Source organism: Astatotilapia calliptera, chromosome 6 (genome assembly GCF_900246225.1).
Source record: "Astatotilapia calliptera chromosome 6, fAstCal1.2, whole genome shotgun sequence".
Taxonomy (NCBI): domain Eukaryota; kingdom Metazoa; phylum Chordata; class Actinopteri; order Cichliformes; family Cichlidae; genus Astatotilapia; species Astatotilapia calliptera.
The window spans coordinates 36428577-36445020 of NC_039307.1; the positions used below are offsets into that span (position 1 = coordinate 36428577).

Consider the following 16444-nt stretch of genomic DNA (forward strand, 5'->3'; position numbering starts at 1 on the left):
TCACTTCTGCATACAACTTCCTGTCAGCCTGCAACTCAGTCTTTCTGAAAGAGACACTGTTTAAACCTTGGAATGCAATATCCATGCTGCAAATTATATTATTAATGCAATAACAATTATTTAACAATAGCAGTAAAATAATTTCCCTCCTCGACACAGTATACCAGTGGATTCCACTATCTGATACTAATTAGTACTAAAAATTAATGAATTTTAAATTAATAGTAAAAAAGGCTTCCCAGTGTTTTAAGTGTTCAAATTTCAAATCTTTTTATTTGTTTTAAAGATTGAAAAATAGCATGACTCACAGAACAATACAATCACAATAACAGGTGCTAAGAGCTATCAGGTTAAAGAAAAATTGGTGGAGAGTCCCTATGAGAGTGTCCCCAAAAGGGTCATGGACCCCCTATTGATCCTCTACTGAGTCACAGGAGCCAAGGTGTGAAACCTAGCCCAGTCCTATCATGGCCAGCCTGGGCCATTTGAGGTCAAATGGCCCAGGCTCTTAAAACATGTGGTAATCCCAATTGGTCTTTCATCAAGTCAGCAAAGATGCACAAAAAGAAGACCAGACTCCAACTAGGGACGACCAGAAATGGGACTCTCTAACAATTGTGCTTAGAACTGAAGAAGCTTCTCAGATCAGAGGTGAAACATTTTCAAGGAAACTTTAAAAAGTCCAGACGTTTTTTTTCCAAGCTCCGTAGACTACGATGACCTGGATGTCTGAGAACCTTCACAGACACATTATGCACTGTCACTTCTACTACTACTGATATCCATTTAGATTCTTTTCTCTAACTTAAGTACTTCATACAAACCTGTGTCTATTAGACCCCATTTCTATAAGACAGCTCTAAGAATGGAATGGAAGTAATTAATGCTTCAGTCTTATTACAATCTGTCTGACTCTATTAATGGGCTACATACCACAGGCTTTTAAGGGGGGGCAGTAGTTAAACTGTTACTTGAAAAACCATCACTTAACCAAACTGTCTTAGCTATAACAATACACCAAATTTCTTTTTATCTCTAAATTTCTTGAAGGAGTAGTTGTAAAACAGCTTACTGATTTGCAGAGCAGTGGTTTAAAGAGTTTCAGTCAGGTTTCAGAGCTTATCACAGCAAAGCAAAGCATTAATGAAATGATCTTGTGGGCTCTGACTGTTGACTCATCTCAGTCAGTGCGATGTTTGATCCTGTTAACCATATTTTATTACAGATTACAGCATGCTGTAGGTATTAAGCGTATGAGGTGGCTTCCATCTTATCTATCTAATAGACTTTATTCCTGGCCTGGCCCCAACCGATCACGGCAAATGGCTCCCCCTCCCCGAGCCTGGTTCTGCAGGTTTCTGGAAGTTTCTTCCTGTTAAAAGGGAGTTATTCTTTCCCACTGTCCCCAAAGTGTTTGCCCGTAGGGGGACACATAATTGTAGGGATTTTCTCTGTTTTCCTTGCATTAATTTTTTTATATTAGAAGACAAAGTACCTTGCGGCAACTGTTGTTGTGATTTGGCTCTATATAAATAAAATTGTATTGACTTGAAATGAAACTTGTTGAGAATAAGGGGAGGGAGACAGGGCAAAAAAACACAATGTGACTCTTGAACTTGGGCTTTAGACTTGAATAGGGAAAATTTCAACTGCTGTGCACATTTCAGCAGAGGTGACTTTTTACCAGGTCTACTGAATGGACGCAGCTACGGTGTAAATATTTAAAATCAACAAACCCACCCACCCCACTGATATTGCCGTGAAAATACTCAAAGCCTGACAAAGCAGACATCGGCATTACAAGAGAGCTTGCCAAACTTGGTGAGTCAACTCCAGCTCATATCAGGAAGTGTATAGGACGTATGGAAATGCAAAAGCATTGTGACCCAGACATAAGAGCATGACTGCAGCAGTATCTGGTTTAGCAAAAATACTTGGCGTACTTGGAAATATAACTGGAACACTGAGTTTAAGCTTCACTCATCATGGATGACAAGGATTGGATGGACTGATAAGGAAGTGTCCTGGAGACCAGAGAGAAACCAGACATATAGGTCATGTATACCATACACTTTACATGATGCAAATGTAAGCATATTATACCTACATTTGTACATAATCACAGTTCTACAAGTAAAGTCAAGTTTGTCAGGATGTCATTTGGATGTTAGTTTATTTTAATGAATTGATTTCGGAATATGGCATTGGGAACACTTTTGAGTGTCAAATGGTAAAACAGCCAGCACAATGACCCTTTAAACAATTGCCACACATGTGTACGTTAAATGTAGGCCTACGGTGTTAGTCTGACAAACAGAGTCATTATAATGGAAACAGGCTTCGGTAACTGACGTGCTTCGGGTACAGATGTGGCCATGGTTGTAGCGCTGCTCTGGTGATGTGGTCAGGCTTTGAACCTGTGTCATAATCCATGAGTGTAAGGGGTAATTTCCATGAACACCTTGAACTAAGATGATCATCATAATGAAATCCTGATCATTGGAAAATAAAAAAGATACTCCTAAAAGCCAATCTTCTCTATACTCTCCGTCCTACAGTTTTTGAAAAAGTCTGCTCCCCTGGAAATCAGAGGCATCATAAACAGACCCTGGATACACCCCTGGATATCACACTTATTATAATGTTTATAGATTAGCAAAATACTTGCACAATAATTGAGAATGTGTACTTCCTATTATGGAACACATGGTCAGTTTCAGGGATTAACAATACATGTATTTGGTTAGTTTGAAACTCCTGTTTTACTTGCTGAAGGGCATCCTCGCTAGTTGGGAATGCGCTGGACCTCTACACTCTTTTCATTAGTAACGTCACCACCTGGAACAAAGCTAATAAAATCCCTGCCACAGAAGCTATAGTACATTGAAATGAACTCAACGCCAAAAGCTGAAGAGCTGAAAGAAGATTGGTTCCTGTGCTTGGTAATCTATATGTTTTAATCACATTTTTGTCTGACATTCCTAATAAACTGACACAATCAGAATCAGAATCAGAATCGTGTTTATTGGCCAAGTATATGTGCAGACACATACAGGGAATTTGGTTCCGGTAGATGGTGGCTCTCAAGCACAGCAATGTAAATCTCACACACACACACACACACACGTGTCTATATATACACATTACACATACATACACAAAGCTGTGTAAACCAACTATAAATAACGACTCTAAACTTATATACATAAAATACAGAAATGAATGAGGTGGAATGAATACTACAAAATGTACATAAGGTGCAGCTGCAGTCTGGCAGTGGGAGCAGTGTGACAGGTCAACTGTTAAGAAGGGAGATGGCGAGGGGAAAGAAACTGTTCCTGTGTCGGGTGGTCCTGGTCTGCAGGCTTCTGTACCGTCTGCCAGAGGGCAGCAGATCAAAAAGTCTGTGTCCAGGGTGTGAGGGGTCTGTGATGATTTTCCCTGCCCGTTTCCTGGTTCTTGAGAGGTACAGATCCTGGATGGAGGGCAGGGGGGGTGCTGATGATCCTTTCTGCTGCCCGTACAGTCCGCTGCAGTCTGCTCCTGTCCTGTTTAGTGGCTGCTCCATACCAGACTGTGATGGAGGAGCACAGGACAGACTCAAAGACCGCAGTGTAGAACTGGATCAGCAGCTCCTGTGGAAGACTGTACTTCCCCAGTTGTCTCAGGAAGTACATCCTCTGCTGGGTCTTTTTGAGGATGGAGTTGATGTTGGTCTCCCACTTCAGGTCCTGGGAGATGGTTGTACCCAGGAACTTGAAGGTCTTCACAGTTGACACAGGGCTGCCTGATATGGTGAGGGGGAGCAGAGTTGAGGGATGTCTCCTGAAGTCCACTGTCATCTCTACAGTTTTAAGAGTGTTCAGCTCCAGATTGTGCTGACTACACCAGTGTACCAGCCGCTCAACTTCCTGCCGGTATGCAGACTCATCACCATCTTGAATGAGGCCAATGACAGTGGTGTCATCTGCAAACTTTAGGAGTTTGACAGCCGAGTTCTTGGAAGTGCAGTCGTTAGTGTAGAGGGAGAACAGTAGTGGTGAGAGGACACATCCTTGAGGGGCACCAATACTGAGGGACCGGGTTTCAGAGGTGATCTCCCCCAGCCTCACTTGTTGCTTTCTGTCTGTCAGGAAGCTGGTGATCCACTGACAGGTAGCTGGTGACACGCTGAGCTGGGAGAGTTTGGAGGAAAGAAGTTCAGGCACAATGGTGTTAAAAGCCGAACTAAAGTCCACAAATAGGACCCTGGCATAAGTTCCCGGGCGGTCAAGGTGTTGCAGGATGTAATGCAGCCCCATGTTCACTGCATCATCCACCGACCTGTTTGCCCGGTAGGCAAACTGCAGAGGGTCCAGCTGGTGGCCTGTAATGTCTTTCAGATGGGCTAACACCAGTCGTTCGAAGGATTTCATGACCACAGACGTCAAGGCGACAGGTCTGTAGTCATTCAGTCCTGTGATGGTGGGTTTCTTGGGAACAGGGATGATGGTGGAGCGTTTGAAACAGGAGGGAACTTCACACAGCTCCAGGGATCTGTTGAAGATGCGAGTAAAGATGGGAGCCAGCTGTTCAGCACAGGTTTTGAGGCAGGAGGGTGAGACGCCGTCTGGTCCGGGGGCTTTCCTGGGCTTCTGTTTCTGGAATAGTCGGCTGGTGGTCGTTGAGTCTGGATTGGGGAGGATGGGGGTGGTCGTTGAGTCTTGATTGGGGAGGGTGGTGGTGTTCGTTAGGTCTGGATTGGGGAGGGTGGGGGTGGTCGTTGAGACTGGATTGGGGAGGGGGAGGGTGAAGGGCGGAGAGGTGGAAGGTGTGTTGGGGGTCAATGTCTGAAGCAATGGCCCTGGGGAGGGGAGGGTGGGGCGTGGGAGTCTGTCCGTCTCAAACCTGCAATAGAAAGTGTTTAACTCGTTGGCCAGGTCTTTGTTTGCTTCAATAGTGGGTGGGGGGCGTCTGTAGCTGGTGATTTCCTGCAGGCCCCTCCACACTGACGCAGGGTCATTGGCTGAGAGCCGTTAAAGTGGAGTATTAGAGACCAAGCAGTCAAGAACATACAGGAACAGGTGTATTCTTCAAAATATGAGTTTTATTATAGCCCCATTTCAAAAATATACAGTCACAGAATAAGCTATTTTAAGAACTAATTGAGCCTATAAGAGAGGTCAACTAAACAGAATTCTGCTCAAAAAAATAATACTTAACTAAATATCATAACTCAACAAACTGACCTGCCCAAATGAGAGACAGCAGAGGGGACAATAACTAAACATAATACAGAAAAACTAACAGCAGCCAGGTAACTCAAAAAGAACAGAAAATTAATTATTAACCACTCAGCAATAATTGCTGCAATAGCAAAAGACAAATATTATAAGCAATAATAATAAGTTTCCCATAAGTCCCATAAGATAATACAATAACATGCTTTTTTTCAGTGTTAAATATTGCCGCAATTAGCAGTACTTTGCATGTTGCAAACATTAGTTAGTAGTTGGCACCATGTTTCACACCGTGAGAAAGGAACTCACAGAAATGCATATGCAAGAGGGTGAGTCACAAAAATATCAGGTCCCACTTCTTACACAAAATTTTGTCTTAGTAAATACTTTTTTTTTTAAAACTTTAAATACTTACTTTTAATTTTTACACCAAAACACACTTTGCACTGGTGCAAAGGTTAGTAACTCTGGCCCTTGGGCTGTGGACAGGGCTGGACTGGGACAAAAATTTGGCCCTGGCAGGAAGCCCACCATGATCACTCAAAAATAAATTAAATAAATATGTCATGTATACACATATTATGTTGATTATAGATATTAATTGTTATTGGTACAGTTGTACTTTTGTTAGGACATCTTAGTTGCACTGCAGTGCAACATGTTACAATTAAAAGCCACACTTTAGCTATTAGGAGTGGTTTATGGTCAAAGTAGCCATTCATTTTACCTATATCCTTGAATCTTTCCTTTCCTAATTATGTTAATTTCACCTTACTCCATCTCTTCCTCACTTAGTTGTTGAGACTGCTGTCCCACCTCCTACTCTTCTCCACAGCTGGTGCTACCAACAGCAGCCTCCTGTGAACCAGGGCTTGTTACTAGTTGTTGCTGGTACTGCTGTTGACGGTGCAGCAGCAGGCCCGACAGCTAACGTGTTGGTTAACTGGACATATTTTACTGCATCTACTTTTAGTTTCTTTTTCTATTTAGCTTTACAGCTCCACCTTTTCACTACTTTTTCCACACTAAACTCTTCTTCAAGGTGCGTGCACATCGAAGGTATGATGAAGTGTAAGTAATGAAAGTTGTATGAATGTATGAGCTGTTGTACAGCTAGTGTGCAGCAGCCCTTCAATTGACCCACCGGCCCAAAAGTGCATTGGCCACCAGGAACATACCCAGTAGACCAGTCCAGAGAGAGAGAGAGAGAGAGAGAGAGAGAGAGAGAGAGAGAGAGAGAGAGAGAGAGGATGGACACGGAGACTATTTTCTTTCTTTTGACTTCTGCCATATTTTGCTTTTTCAATTATTATTGGTCTTATAGCTTAAACTACTATTGTCACTTTGTAACTTAAAGTAACAATAATAACAGTTATACTAATTTTTCTTAGAAAAATCACTGCAGCAATAACCATGACTTTATTTTTGTTATGAAGGTGGCAGCCAACACCTTGTCATCACCCCAGCACACAGGAAACTACACACACACTCTGCCTTCTCCTCAACATCCCCCCAACTACAACCTGCTGTCCCCCAGCCACCAGCCAAACTACGCCACCTATAAAGAAGGCTACAACGTTTACGGCATTGAGAGCGTCAAGATCTAACACGGGTAGGAGAGTGATGATTGATGGCTAAAAGTGTCCTTACCTTACAGCCATAGACAATGTTTGTGTCATAGACATTCAACTAATTGGTGTTAAATCATCTTTTCAAACATCCATTTAAATTCAATTTACAGCTGTATTCATATCAAACTGGTGCAAAGCAGCCTCAGCGGCAAAAATAACGTAGAGTTGGAGTTAAACTTGTGCAGTCATTTTGTCTGTATTTACCAATGTAAAGAAAAACTTGTGAAGGGAAATAAGTAGTAAGTATATTAAATAGTTAATGCACAACTACTTGCATTTGTACTTTTCTGCACCCAGATCTAGTCATCTGCAAATCATTGTACAACTGAATTTGTGCCTTGTGTCATACTGTAGATGTTACCTAACATAGAGAATATGCAGGCAAATTTTCCAGATGCATAGTGTTTTGTTTCACAAACACTTGTGCAGATCTTGGGTTGTCCATATAATTTTTTTTTACCATTTCAGATATAAGTATACATTTCTACTTTTAATATAGTTGCAGTGTTGTCATTCGTTAGGCTAACTGATCACTCTAGTGGTGGTAAATTGGCAGATACACATGGTAAATTAAAAGAGGTGGTAGTTACTGATTGAATTAATACATTAAAAATAAAAAAAATATCATTATTATTATAGTAGTTATTTTTCTACAAAACATAATATATCTATATTATGATAACACTATAGTGTAGCAATTTATCTTTATGTACAGAAAGTTTACGACACCAGTGACCAGCAAACATTTTGTTTATAAACGAGCAAACTTTTTGTTTAAAATTTAAAAAGATGCTTGTTCTGAAATGAAAAACTAAAAATTAAGTGACATTTACTTTATAATTAATAAAGCATTGTTTAGTCATTGTTCACATACATGAACTGTTTTGACTGTGAACAACATAAATACAAAAGTTGCCATTGAGTCTCGCATTGCATTGTGATATGAGCCAGTGTGTGTTCAGAGTATGATGTGAATGCAGCAATTTTTCCTAACAAACAATACTAACACTGAGACAATAATAAAGTCTTTTTTTAAAACTTCAAAGTAAAAGATCAAAACTATGTATGGCTGTGGTACTCTTTTCCTTCGTTTACTTATTTCTCAACAGCTTGTTTGCCTCCTTCATCCCCCTTCCTTCTCTCTTCATTTTCTTTGGCTCCCATTTTTTCTCCACTCCTCTTTCAAACTTTCCTTTCTGTCCTTGCCCTCTCCTTTTCCTTCTCTCTGACTTCGTTGTTTGCCCTTTTACTTTTTGTTATGTTTGTCTGTACGTTCTCCTTTTCTCCTACTCTTGTCTTAATAGCCAATCATCCTCTTTACTGAGTACTCCTATGTGACTTAATGTCAGTTTTTATTCGGTGGCCCTAATAATTTAGACTGGTAATAACACAAAATATGAGTTATTCTGTTAATTACCTAATTGGAAACAGCCCTATAATTGCTTTAATGATAGATAACCTGTGATTATCCGAGTTCACAAGCCCTTAGAATATAAGAGAGAAAATTCCAATAATTCTCTTTTGAGCAAGCCCTTGGTAACAGAGGAGAATTAAAACCCCCTTTTAACAAAGAACTCTGACAGAATCAGCATTAGAGTGGCCATGGGAATTGGTTGGCAATTGAATTTAAGAGCAAATCCAAGATGGATAAAAAAAAAAACAGTCGCATCTATCTCAGTTTCTTCCTTCGTTTTGCCCCAGATTTTAGATTCAGGCTTGTGTGTGTTAAAAACTTTACCATTTAGCCTGTCGTATCAGTTCAAGACAACATTTTGCCCCAGAGTCTGTTTACATCCCTAATGTTAACACAATTGCTCATGGATTTCACGGTTTGGGAGAGAGACTTTGTTAGATAACAGTTGTTTTTTGGTTGCTGCTGTTTTGGTTGTTGTTTTTTGGCTTTAGACTAAAAAACAAAATTAAGCAAAGAAAGTTAGCAAGCTATGCTGTGCTTTAAGTCAGAATTTTCAGTGTCATGGTAACTTTTGTTGTGTACAAAGCCTGGTTCAGAGCAGGTCATGCTCACAGTTTTGGTTTAAAATCAACTGGAAGTGCCACTTTTCATCTATTAACCTACCTACCTGAACATATATGAAAACGTAATGCAAACATCATTGCACAATATAAGAAAACAATTTACCTTCTCCACTGATGGCACCTTGCAGCTTCCTATGTCTTTAAGATCCCACCATCTGTGTAAGGTGAAGTCCACTTGTGCACACTTACCTACACTCTTATATGCCACTCTATGATCCTCCCTCTTCTTAAATAATAATAATAATAATACATTTTATTTATAGGGGCCTTTAAAGATCCTCAAGGTCACCTTACATTAGTACAACAAAATAAAAACATACAGTAAACACAAAAATTAAAAAAAAATAATGTAAGTAAGTATAAATGCTAAACAAGGAAAAATAGACTAAAAGTGATGAGTATGCAATTCTGAACAGATGGGTTTTAGACACGATTTAAAAGTAGAGAGTTTGTAGTCGATCATGTTCACAGTACATATTCACCACAGCTATTTCCATCTTTTTCACAAAATCCATCACCATGTGTTGTTCTGCATTTCTTTTCTTAACACCATACCTAGCCAATACGTTTATTTTTGGCAAATAGTAAAACAGTTTCCACAAGCACTTCATCAGCGTCCCCTTCTCCTATAGCCGTGAGGGTGAAACCTTTAGAGATAAAAGCAAAATCCTCCAAACCCACATAAAGGCTGACGCCAGCTAAGAAATGGGGTTTATTCCCACAAGAGTTTATCGGATGCTGAGTCCAGAGCAATAGCGAGCCATTAGGGAGGCCTGTGAGTCTAAGAAATAACAACTACAGAGCGTTAGTTTCCCTGAAATGCCTGCAGACATGATAGGTTATCTACAGATCAACGGGTGGAAATTCCTTATGGGACAAGATTGATGACCCACACGAGCCTCAAAAATGTGGGAGATGATTGTGTGTTTGGAAAAGAAAAAACAGAGAAAAGAATTGAGGCAGGTCAGCATAAGACTGGGCCATATTGAGGTCATTATATCTGCATGGAGAGGGACGTCGGCATGACCTGAAAGGTCAGAAAGTGACTCCCAGTAAATTAAAAAATAAAATGAAAAACCAGAAGCTGCTTAGCTGTAGACAACCCCAGGCTAGAGAGAACCAGGAGCTCATGAAGAATACCAGACCTACGGGGATGGGGGGAGTGTTTTTAACCCAATTCAGTTTATTATCATTTTGTACTCCGAGGTATTTATAGTCCTCCCCAATGTCTACATGGACCTCCTGGATCGAAACAGGGGTAACACATTTCCTGGTCCTCCTAAAGTCCACAATCAGTTCTTTGGTCTTTGCCACGTTGAGCTGCAGATGATTCTGCTCGCACTGCGTGACAAATGAGTCAACAACAGCCTGGTACTCTGTTTCATCACCGTCACTCATAAGATAAAAGAGATAAAATAAGATAAACCTTTATTAGTCGCACACATGGGACCCATGGGTCTCTGTGCAGTGGCTGAAGTGCGTGGTGTAGAGGGTGAACAGGAAAGAGGCTTGTCCCTTGTGGTGCCCCTGTTTTGCTGATCCCCTTGTCAGACACACAATGTTGAAGACCCACATATTGTGATCTTCCCGTCAGGTAATCAACAATCCATGACACAATCCAGTCTTTAAGTCTGACATCATTAGCCGTGTCTGGGCCCTAACTCCGTTGCATATCTATAAGTCAAACGAACACTGCGGCATCACTGAAAGTTGAAAAACTGTCTAAATTCTTTCATCTGTAATAGAATGATCAGTGTGGCTGCTCTACCAGGTGTAACAATTAAGTTTAACATCCAGGCATCCATGAAAACAGATTTTATGACATTTAACTGAGTTAGAAGTTAGCAGGGAGTTAGCTCGCTAGCTTCCATCTAAATACATATAGCATGTGCTGACTGAGGGATTTTGGAAACAAATGAAGGCGTACAGCTCTGCTATCACTTCCAACATAAATGAAGACAGAAACTAAACAGCAGTGACGTTTGTAGAGTTATTGAAGTTGGGCTAGCTGGTATATAATGATATGCTACGTGATCGCTAGCGACACAGCTATGTTAGCATACTAAACACAGTGAAGCTAGAGCATGAACACTTTTTTCCCCTCGATAAAAGTTAACGTGAGGATTCTCGGTGGTCAGGGACAAATGGAATCGCATGGCACGCTGCTGTAAACGGACCAAACTTCAGTCAGAACAACTGAGATAATCGATTCACAATACGAGGTTAGTCATTCAAATACTGATGAAAAACTAAAAATTAAGTGAGCTGGGCTGTAGTTACATGGTAAGGTTTTAAAAACTGAGCTTTAAAATGAATAGCGGTAAGAAAATCCGAGAGAGGCCGACAGTGATCACTGACTGTTTTAGGGGCTTTTTGAGATTAAATAGAACAAGATACAAAGCATTAAAACATGTTAAAAACACGAAAGCCTTAATAAACGCAGGGTAGTTTGGGCCCGGAAGCAGGATTCGTCATGTCATCACTTAACGACCGGATAGAACAGGAGTCGGCAATCTGCGGCTCTTTAGTCCTTATAGTGCAGCTCCGCGTGGTTTGGGAAAATAAATTAGAAGTATTTAGCTGAAGTGTATTTTACTTATGTTAGTTCTTTTTTACCTTGTAGTTCTAAATTGGAAGATTATTGTGATATTGAAATATAAAAATAAAATTATATTCTTTTATTTTTTCATCGCTCAAAATAAGCGTCACACTCGCGAAAGCCGGTATGCCTGCCGAAACGCCGTGCATTTATCGAGACTTTCAACCCCAGGTAGGCCAATTATAGATCCACATTATGTCAGCAGCTATTCTCCACCGTGAACTATGTTAAAGACAAACACCGCTCACGCCTCACAGATGGCAGCTTACAGTCCTGCGTAAAGATGAAAGTCACTTCGTACAGCCCCGATTTGCAGACGCTGTGCGCAGAGGTTCAGGAGCAGAAGTCCCATTGTAAACATATCACGGCAGACACGACGATGTTTGCATGAACATGCTTTTCAGCATCTCTTTATTGACAACTTTTCCCACACGGTTGCTGACACATACAGCCGGCTGTAGCTTTTCAGCTCACAGCCCGACACATACCAACACAACAGCATAGATAGCGCAGACATAAAGTGTTTTCTTTTGCGTGAAAACCAGGTCCAAATGGCTCTTTGGGTGTTAAAGGTTGCTGACCCCTGGGATAGAAGCATCCACCTCCATCTTTGTCAGCTTATCACCTGTGAGGCTTGGCCTGATGGTGTTGAATGCACTGGAAAAGTCGAAAAATATGACCCTCACAGTGCCCTCTGGTTGGTCCAGATAGGTGTAGACACAATTGAGCAGGTAGATCACGGCATCCTCAGCGCCAAGGTGGGGCTGGTGAGTGAACTGAAGGGGATCCCGATGTGGTCTGACATTTCAAACAGTTGTGAGATTCAGTCTTCTGAACTGCTCATCTCACAGGTTGCAGGGACTCCTCTAGGCACTCCAATTTATGCTTTGTCAAGTCCCGTTCTCTCCACCTCTCTCTCTGGTATCTAATCAACCAATCAGGTGTGTTTGCATGAGATCCACCGATCTTCAGTCAGATATTATCATTCTCATTCTCTCTCTATCTCTCTAACATGGAAAATTGCGTTAATTTATTCAGTCCAATATGAATAAGCTTCATTTCATGTTTCATTCAGTTTAGGTTTCATTTGCACATTCAATTTAGCACAATCCCTCTTAATCCAAATACTTTTTCTCTTTAAAACTCTCTCAATCACTGTCAAAGGAGCTTGCAAAAAAAGCATCTGGACTTCTTTAAGTTGCTTGAAAATGTTTCACCTCTCATCCGAGAAGCTTCTTCAGTTCTAAGTAGAGATGGCACGATACCACTTTTTTATGTCCGATACCGATATCATAAATTTGGATATCTGCCGATACCGATATGAATCCGATACAGTGTTTTTTAATCAACAAAACAGTTTTTTTAAATATCTTGCTGCATTTTGTATAAGTTCATACTCAAGTTTAAAACAACAACTACACTAAAGCTATTCTGCTATACCTGTATGCAAAAAAATTTTTTTTCATAGTTCAGCAATACTGATCAATCTAATAAACTTAAACCTACACCATCCTCCCTATTCTGGTATTTTAAAGAGTACTTAGCGTAGATATTAAGCAACCTAACTAATAGGGTTCCAACAACAAAAATAAATAAATAAAAAATAGGGAACCACCCCTCACGCGCCACCTCATGATGCTTAATCGACGTAATCAACCTTAATTTGATGCAGTGTGAAAAAAAATGCACAGAAATCAATTATTTTTCAAGAAATATTAAATAGATTCAACATCTTTGTCACGGATTGCCGGGGCAAGCCGTGTGGAATGTAGGAAGGACCCAAAAGGCAGCAGCTCTGGTGCAGGTGAGTGTTTATTAACAGGGGTGGGTAAGTACAAACAGCGGTGGCGACAAAACATGAAACTGGAAACCTAAACTGGGTAAACTAATAAGACAAACCAGAACGAGGATGCAGGGAGGTCCGGAGAAATACATATGGGAAGACGCAGGGAGACCAAGGGGAAACAACACAGACGAACCAGCAATTACTAAGACAGAAAATACAACTTAAATACACTCAGAGAACACAGGGAGATTACACACAGGTGGGAAACACAGCTGGAGTGATTAACATAACGAGACTAGGGAGGCAAACTGAAAACACTCACATAAGACGCAGACCTTCACAATAAAACAGGAACACACGGGCAGAACAGAGTAAACACTAAACAAAGGAAGAACAGAACCAAAATCGAAGAGAAAACACAAAATGCTGGGTCAAAAGGACCCAGGATCATGACAATCTTTCTTCAACAAAATTGCAGACTGCACAGATGGTACCTTCCCAAAGGAAAAAGTACTATAGCTTACTAGGGTATATATATTAGACTTAATAGTTACTATATACAGTAATTGACTTCTATTCATTTTACATCAAATTAAAACTTTGGGTGTCAGATAATTATTTATTAAAAGCTAGACATTTTAAATGAGAATAAGAAAGAAAGGTGTGTCTTTGTGCCCCCTTTTCCCTGTTAATGCCCTATCGGCCCCCCTGGCTAAACTTTGCTAGATCCGCCCCTGCACAGTTACCAGCCGTCAGCTATGTAGAAAAAGATCCTCGAGTAGAAAGTAATATTAAATACATTCTAACAACAGCTTATCAAGCTTAAATGTGCTGCTGTTGTTCAGCCGCTGGTTTCCTCTTTCTGGTGCAAAGTGGGCCAAAAACAAACCAGAGAGATGGACTCGCGACAGAAAAGCAGATTATCTGATCATTAAGCAGTTTCATAATTGAAGTAGCAGCAAGAAGAGGCAGTCGCTTGTTAAGCTTAACGCAGGAATGCTTTACATTCAGAGATGGACTTACACACTTGCCTTACTTCTCTCGGGATAACTTTGTCGGAGATGAAATGCCGGGTTGCTAGCGAAGCTCCACATGCTATCCAGACCACCGACAGGTCCCGCATGCCACAGCCGCCCTATCACGTGACCACACTGCTCCGACGTGCTAACGTTCTGAGGAGAGTTACGGCGTGTTGCAAGTTTTGTGAGGTGCTTTCGTGATATTTAATGGATCGGATTACATTTTTTATTTTTCTCCGATATCCGATCCAGTAATTTAGGTCAGTATCGGACCGATGCCGATACGTAATCTCGGATCGGTCCATCTCTAGTTCTAAGGTCAAATGGTTGAGAGTCCCAGATTTAAACCCAGTGGGAGTACACCCCCAAAGAGGGACAAAAGGACCCCCTGATGATCCTCTAATCACATGAGCCAAGGTGTGAAAACGGGTGTGGGTCCCAATCAGCCAGGGCTTCGGGTGAGCTCATTGTGAAACCTTGTCCCACTTTATCATGCGATTTCCTGAGGTCAGATGGCCCAGGAAATGGGCCTTTTGTCCCTCTTTGGGGGGGATACTCCCACTGGGTTTAAATCTGGGACACTTTTCTTTGCAAGCTCCTTTGACTATGATGACCTGGATGACTGAGAACCTTCACAGACATCTCTCCATCACTATTTATTCAAGACTTTTTTTTCACCAAATTGAATATATTTTATAGATTCTTTTGGGTGGGGGGCTTTTAGCCTTTATTTGATAGAGACATTGTAGACAGACAGGAAAGTAGGGAGAGAGGAAAGGGAAGAAATGCAGCAAAGGGCTGCGGGTCAGACTAAAACCCAGGCCTACTGCTTTCTAGCCATATGGTGTATAGTGCCCTGCTCACCCACTGATCTACGCCATCACCCTTCAGTTGTGTATTTTTAAAGTCAGAAATTCAACGATCAGAGTGGCTCTTGCTTCATTCCCTCACACACACACCCTCATGTTTCTCAAGGCCTTACCTACCCAGCCTCTCAGTTCGACCTGAATTAGGCCTGTCTTTAGAATCATTATTATATTGCCTTACTCTCATCCTTTTGGCTAAACGTAAACAATATATATTTAACTGATTATATTCTGATCAGTAGTGAGCATAATTAATTACAACATTTAACATTATTTTTCTTGTTAAAAATTATAGTGGATCATGTCTACACACACAAAATGTGTAGATGTTAGAACAGACATCCTCAGACTACATTTCTCTGTTAACATACTGTTCAAACTCATATTTTAATTTATTTTTTTGATTAAGAATAAAGAAAAAGGATATTATTGGCAAAAAACACAAATAACAGAGTGCTTAAATCACATATAAGACCGGATGTTGAGCCTCTCAGTTAATTTCTGGCTGAAGTGGAGTCGTGAAATTTCAGCCTGCATGATACACCCTGTTGGCCAGTCTGGTCTTTAAGTGATCACGTATGAACCCTGCTTCCAGGTCCAAACCTCTCTGCATTTATTAAGGCTATTGTGTTTTTAACATGTTTTAATGCTTTGTATCGGTTCTATTTAATCTGAACAAGCCCCTATAAAAGTCAGTGATCACTGTCGGCCTCTCTCAGTTTTTATTACTACTGTTACCATCATTTTAAAGCTCAGTTTTTAAACCCTTACGATGCAACTACAGCCCAGCCCATGCAGCAGTATATGGATTACCTCAGTTGTTCTGACTGAAGTTTGGTCTGTTTACAGCATCCTGCCATGGGATTGCATTTGTCCCTAACCATCAGGAACTCTCACGTTAACTTTTATCGAGGGGGAAAAAGTTAGCGTTCATCCTCCAGCTTCACAGCGTTTATGTTAAGCTAACACAGCTGTGTCACTAGCGATCAGGTAGCACATCATTATATACCAACTAGCCCAACTTCAGTAACCCTACAAACGTCACTGCTGTTTAGTTTTCTGTCTTCATTTATGTTGGATGTGATAGCAGAGCTGTACGTTTTAATTTTTTCCAAAATCCCTCAGTCAGAACATGCTATATCATGTTTAGGTGGAAGCTAGCGAGCTAACTTCCTGCTAACTTCTAACTCGATTAAATTTCATAAATTCTGTTTTCCTGGATGTTAAACTTAATTGTTACACCTGGTACAACTGATCACTGATTAAAGATGAAAGAATTTAGACAGT

General features: G+C 40.7%; 1 protein-coding gene across 3 annotated transcripts in view; it reads left to right on the top strand.

The window, feature by feature from the left end:
- Positions 1–16444, top strand: part of LOC113024706 (glutamate receptor 2-like) — a 122872-nt gene that overhangs the window by 99851 nt on the left and 6577 nt on the right. The window contains exon 19 of one of the 3 annotated variants that reach the window (XM_026171985.1): positions 6656–6831. The exons of 1 other annotated variant lie outside the window; for it this stretch is intronic. In XM_026171985.1, the coding sequence (XP_026027770.1) occupies positions 6656–6826 (171 nt within the window). In that variant the 3' untranslated portion in view covers positions 6827–6831. Of the gene's footprint in view, positions 1–6649; positions 6832–16444 lie in introns of all 3 variants that reach the window. One more of the 3 variants, XM_026171987.1, reaches the window with a different exon arrangement.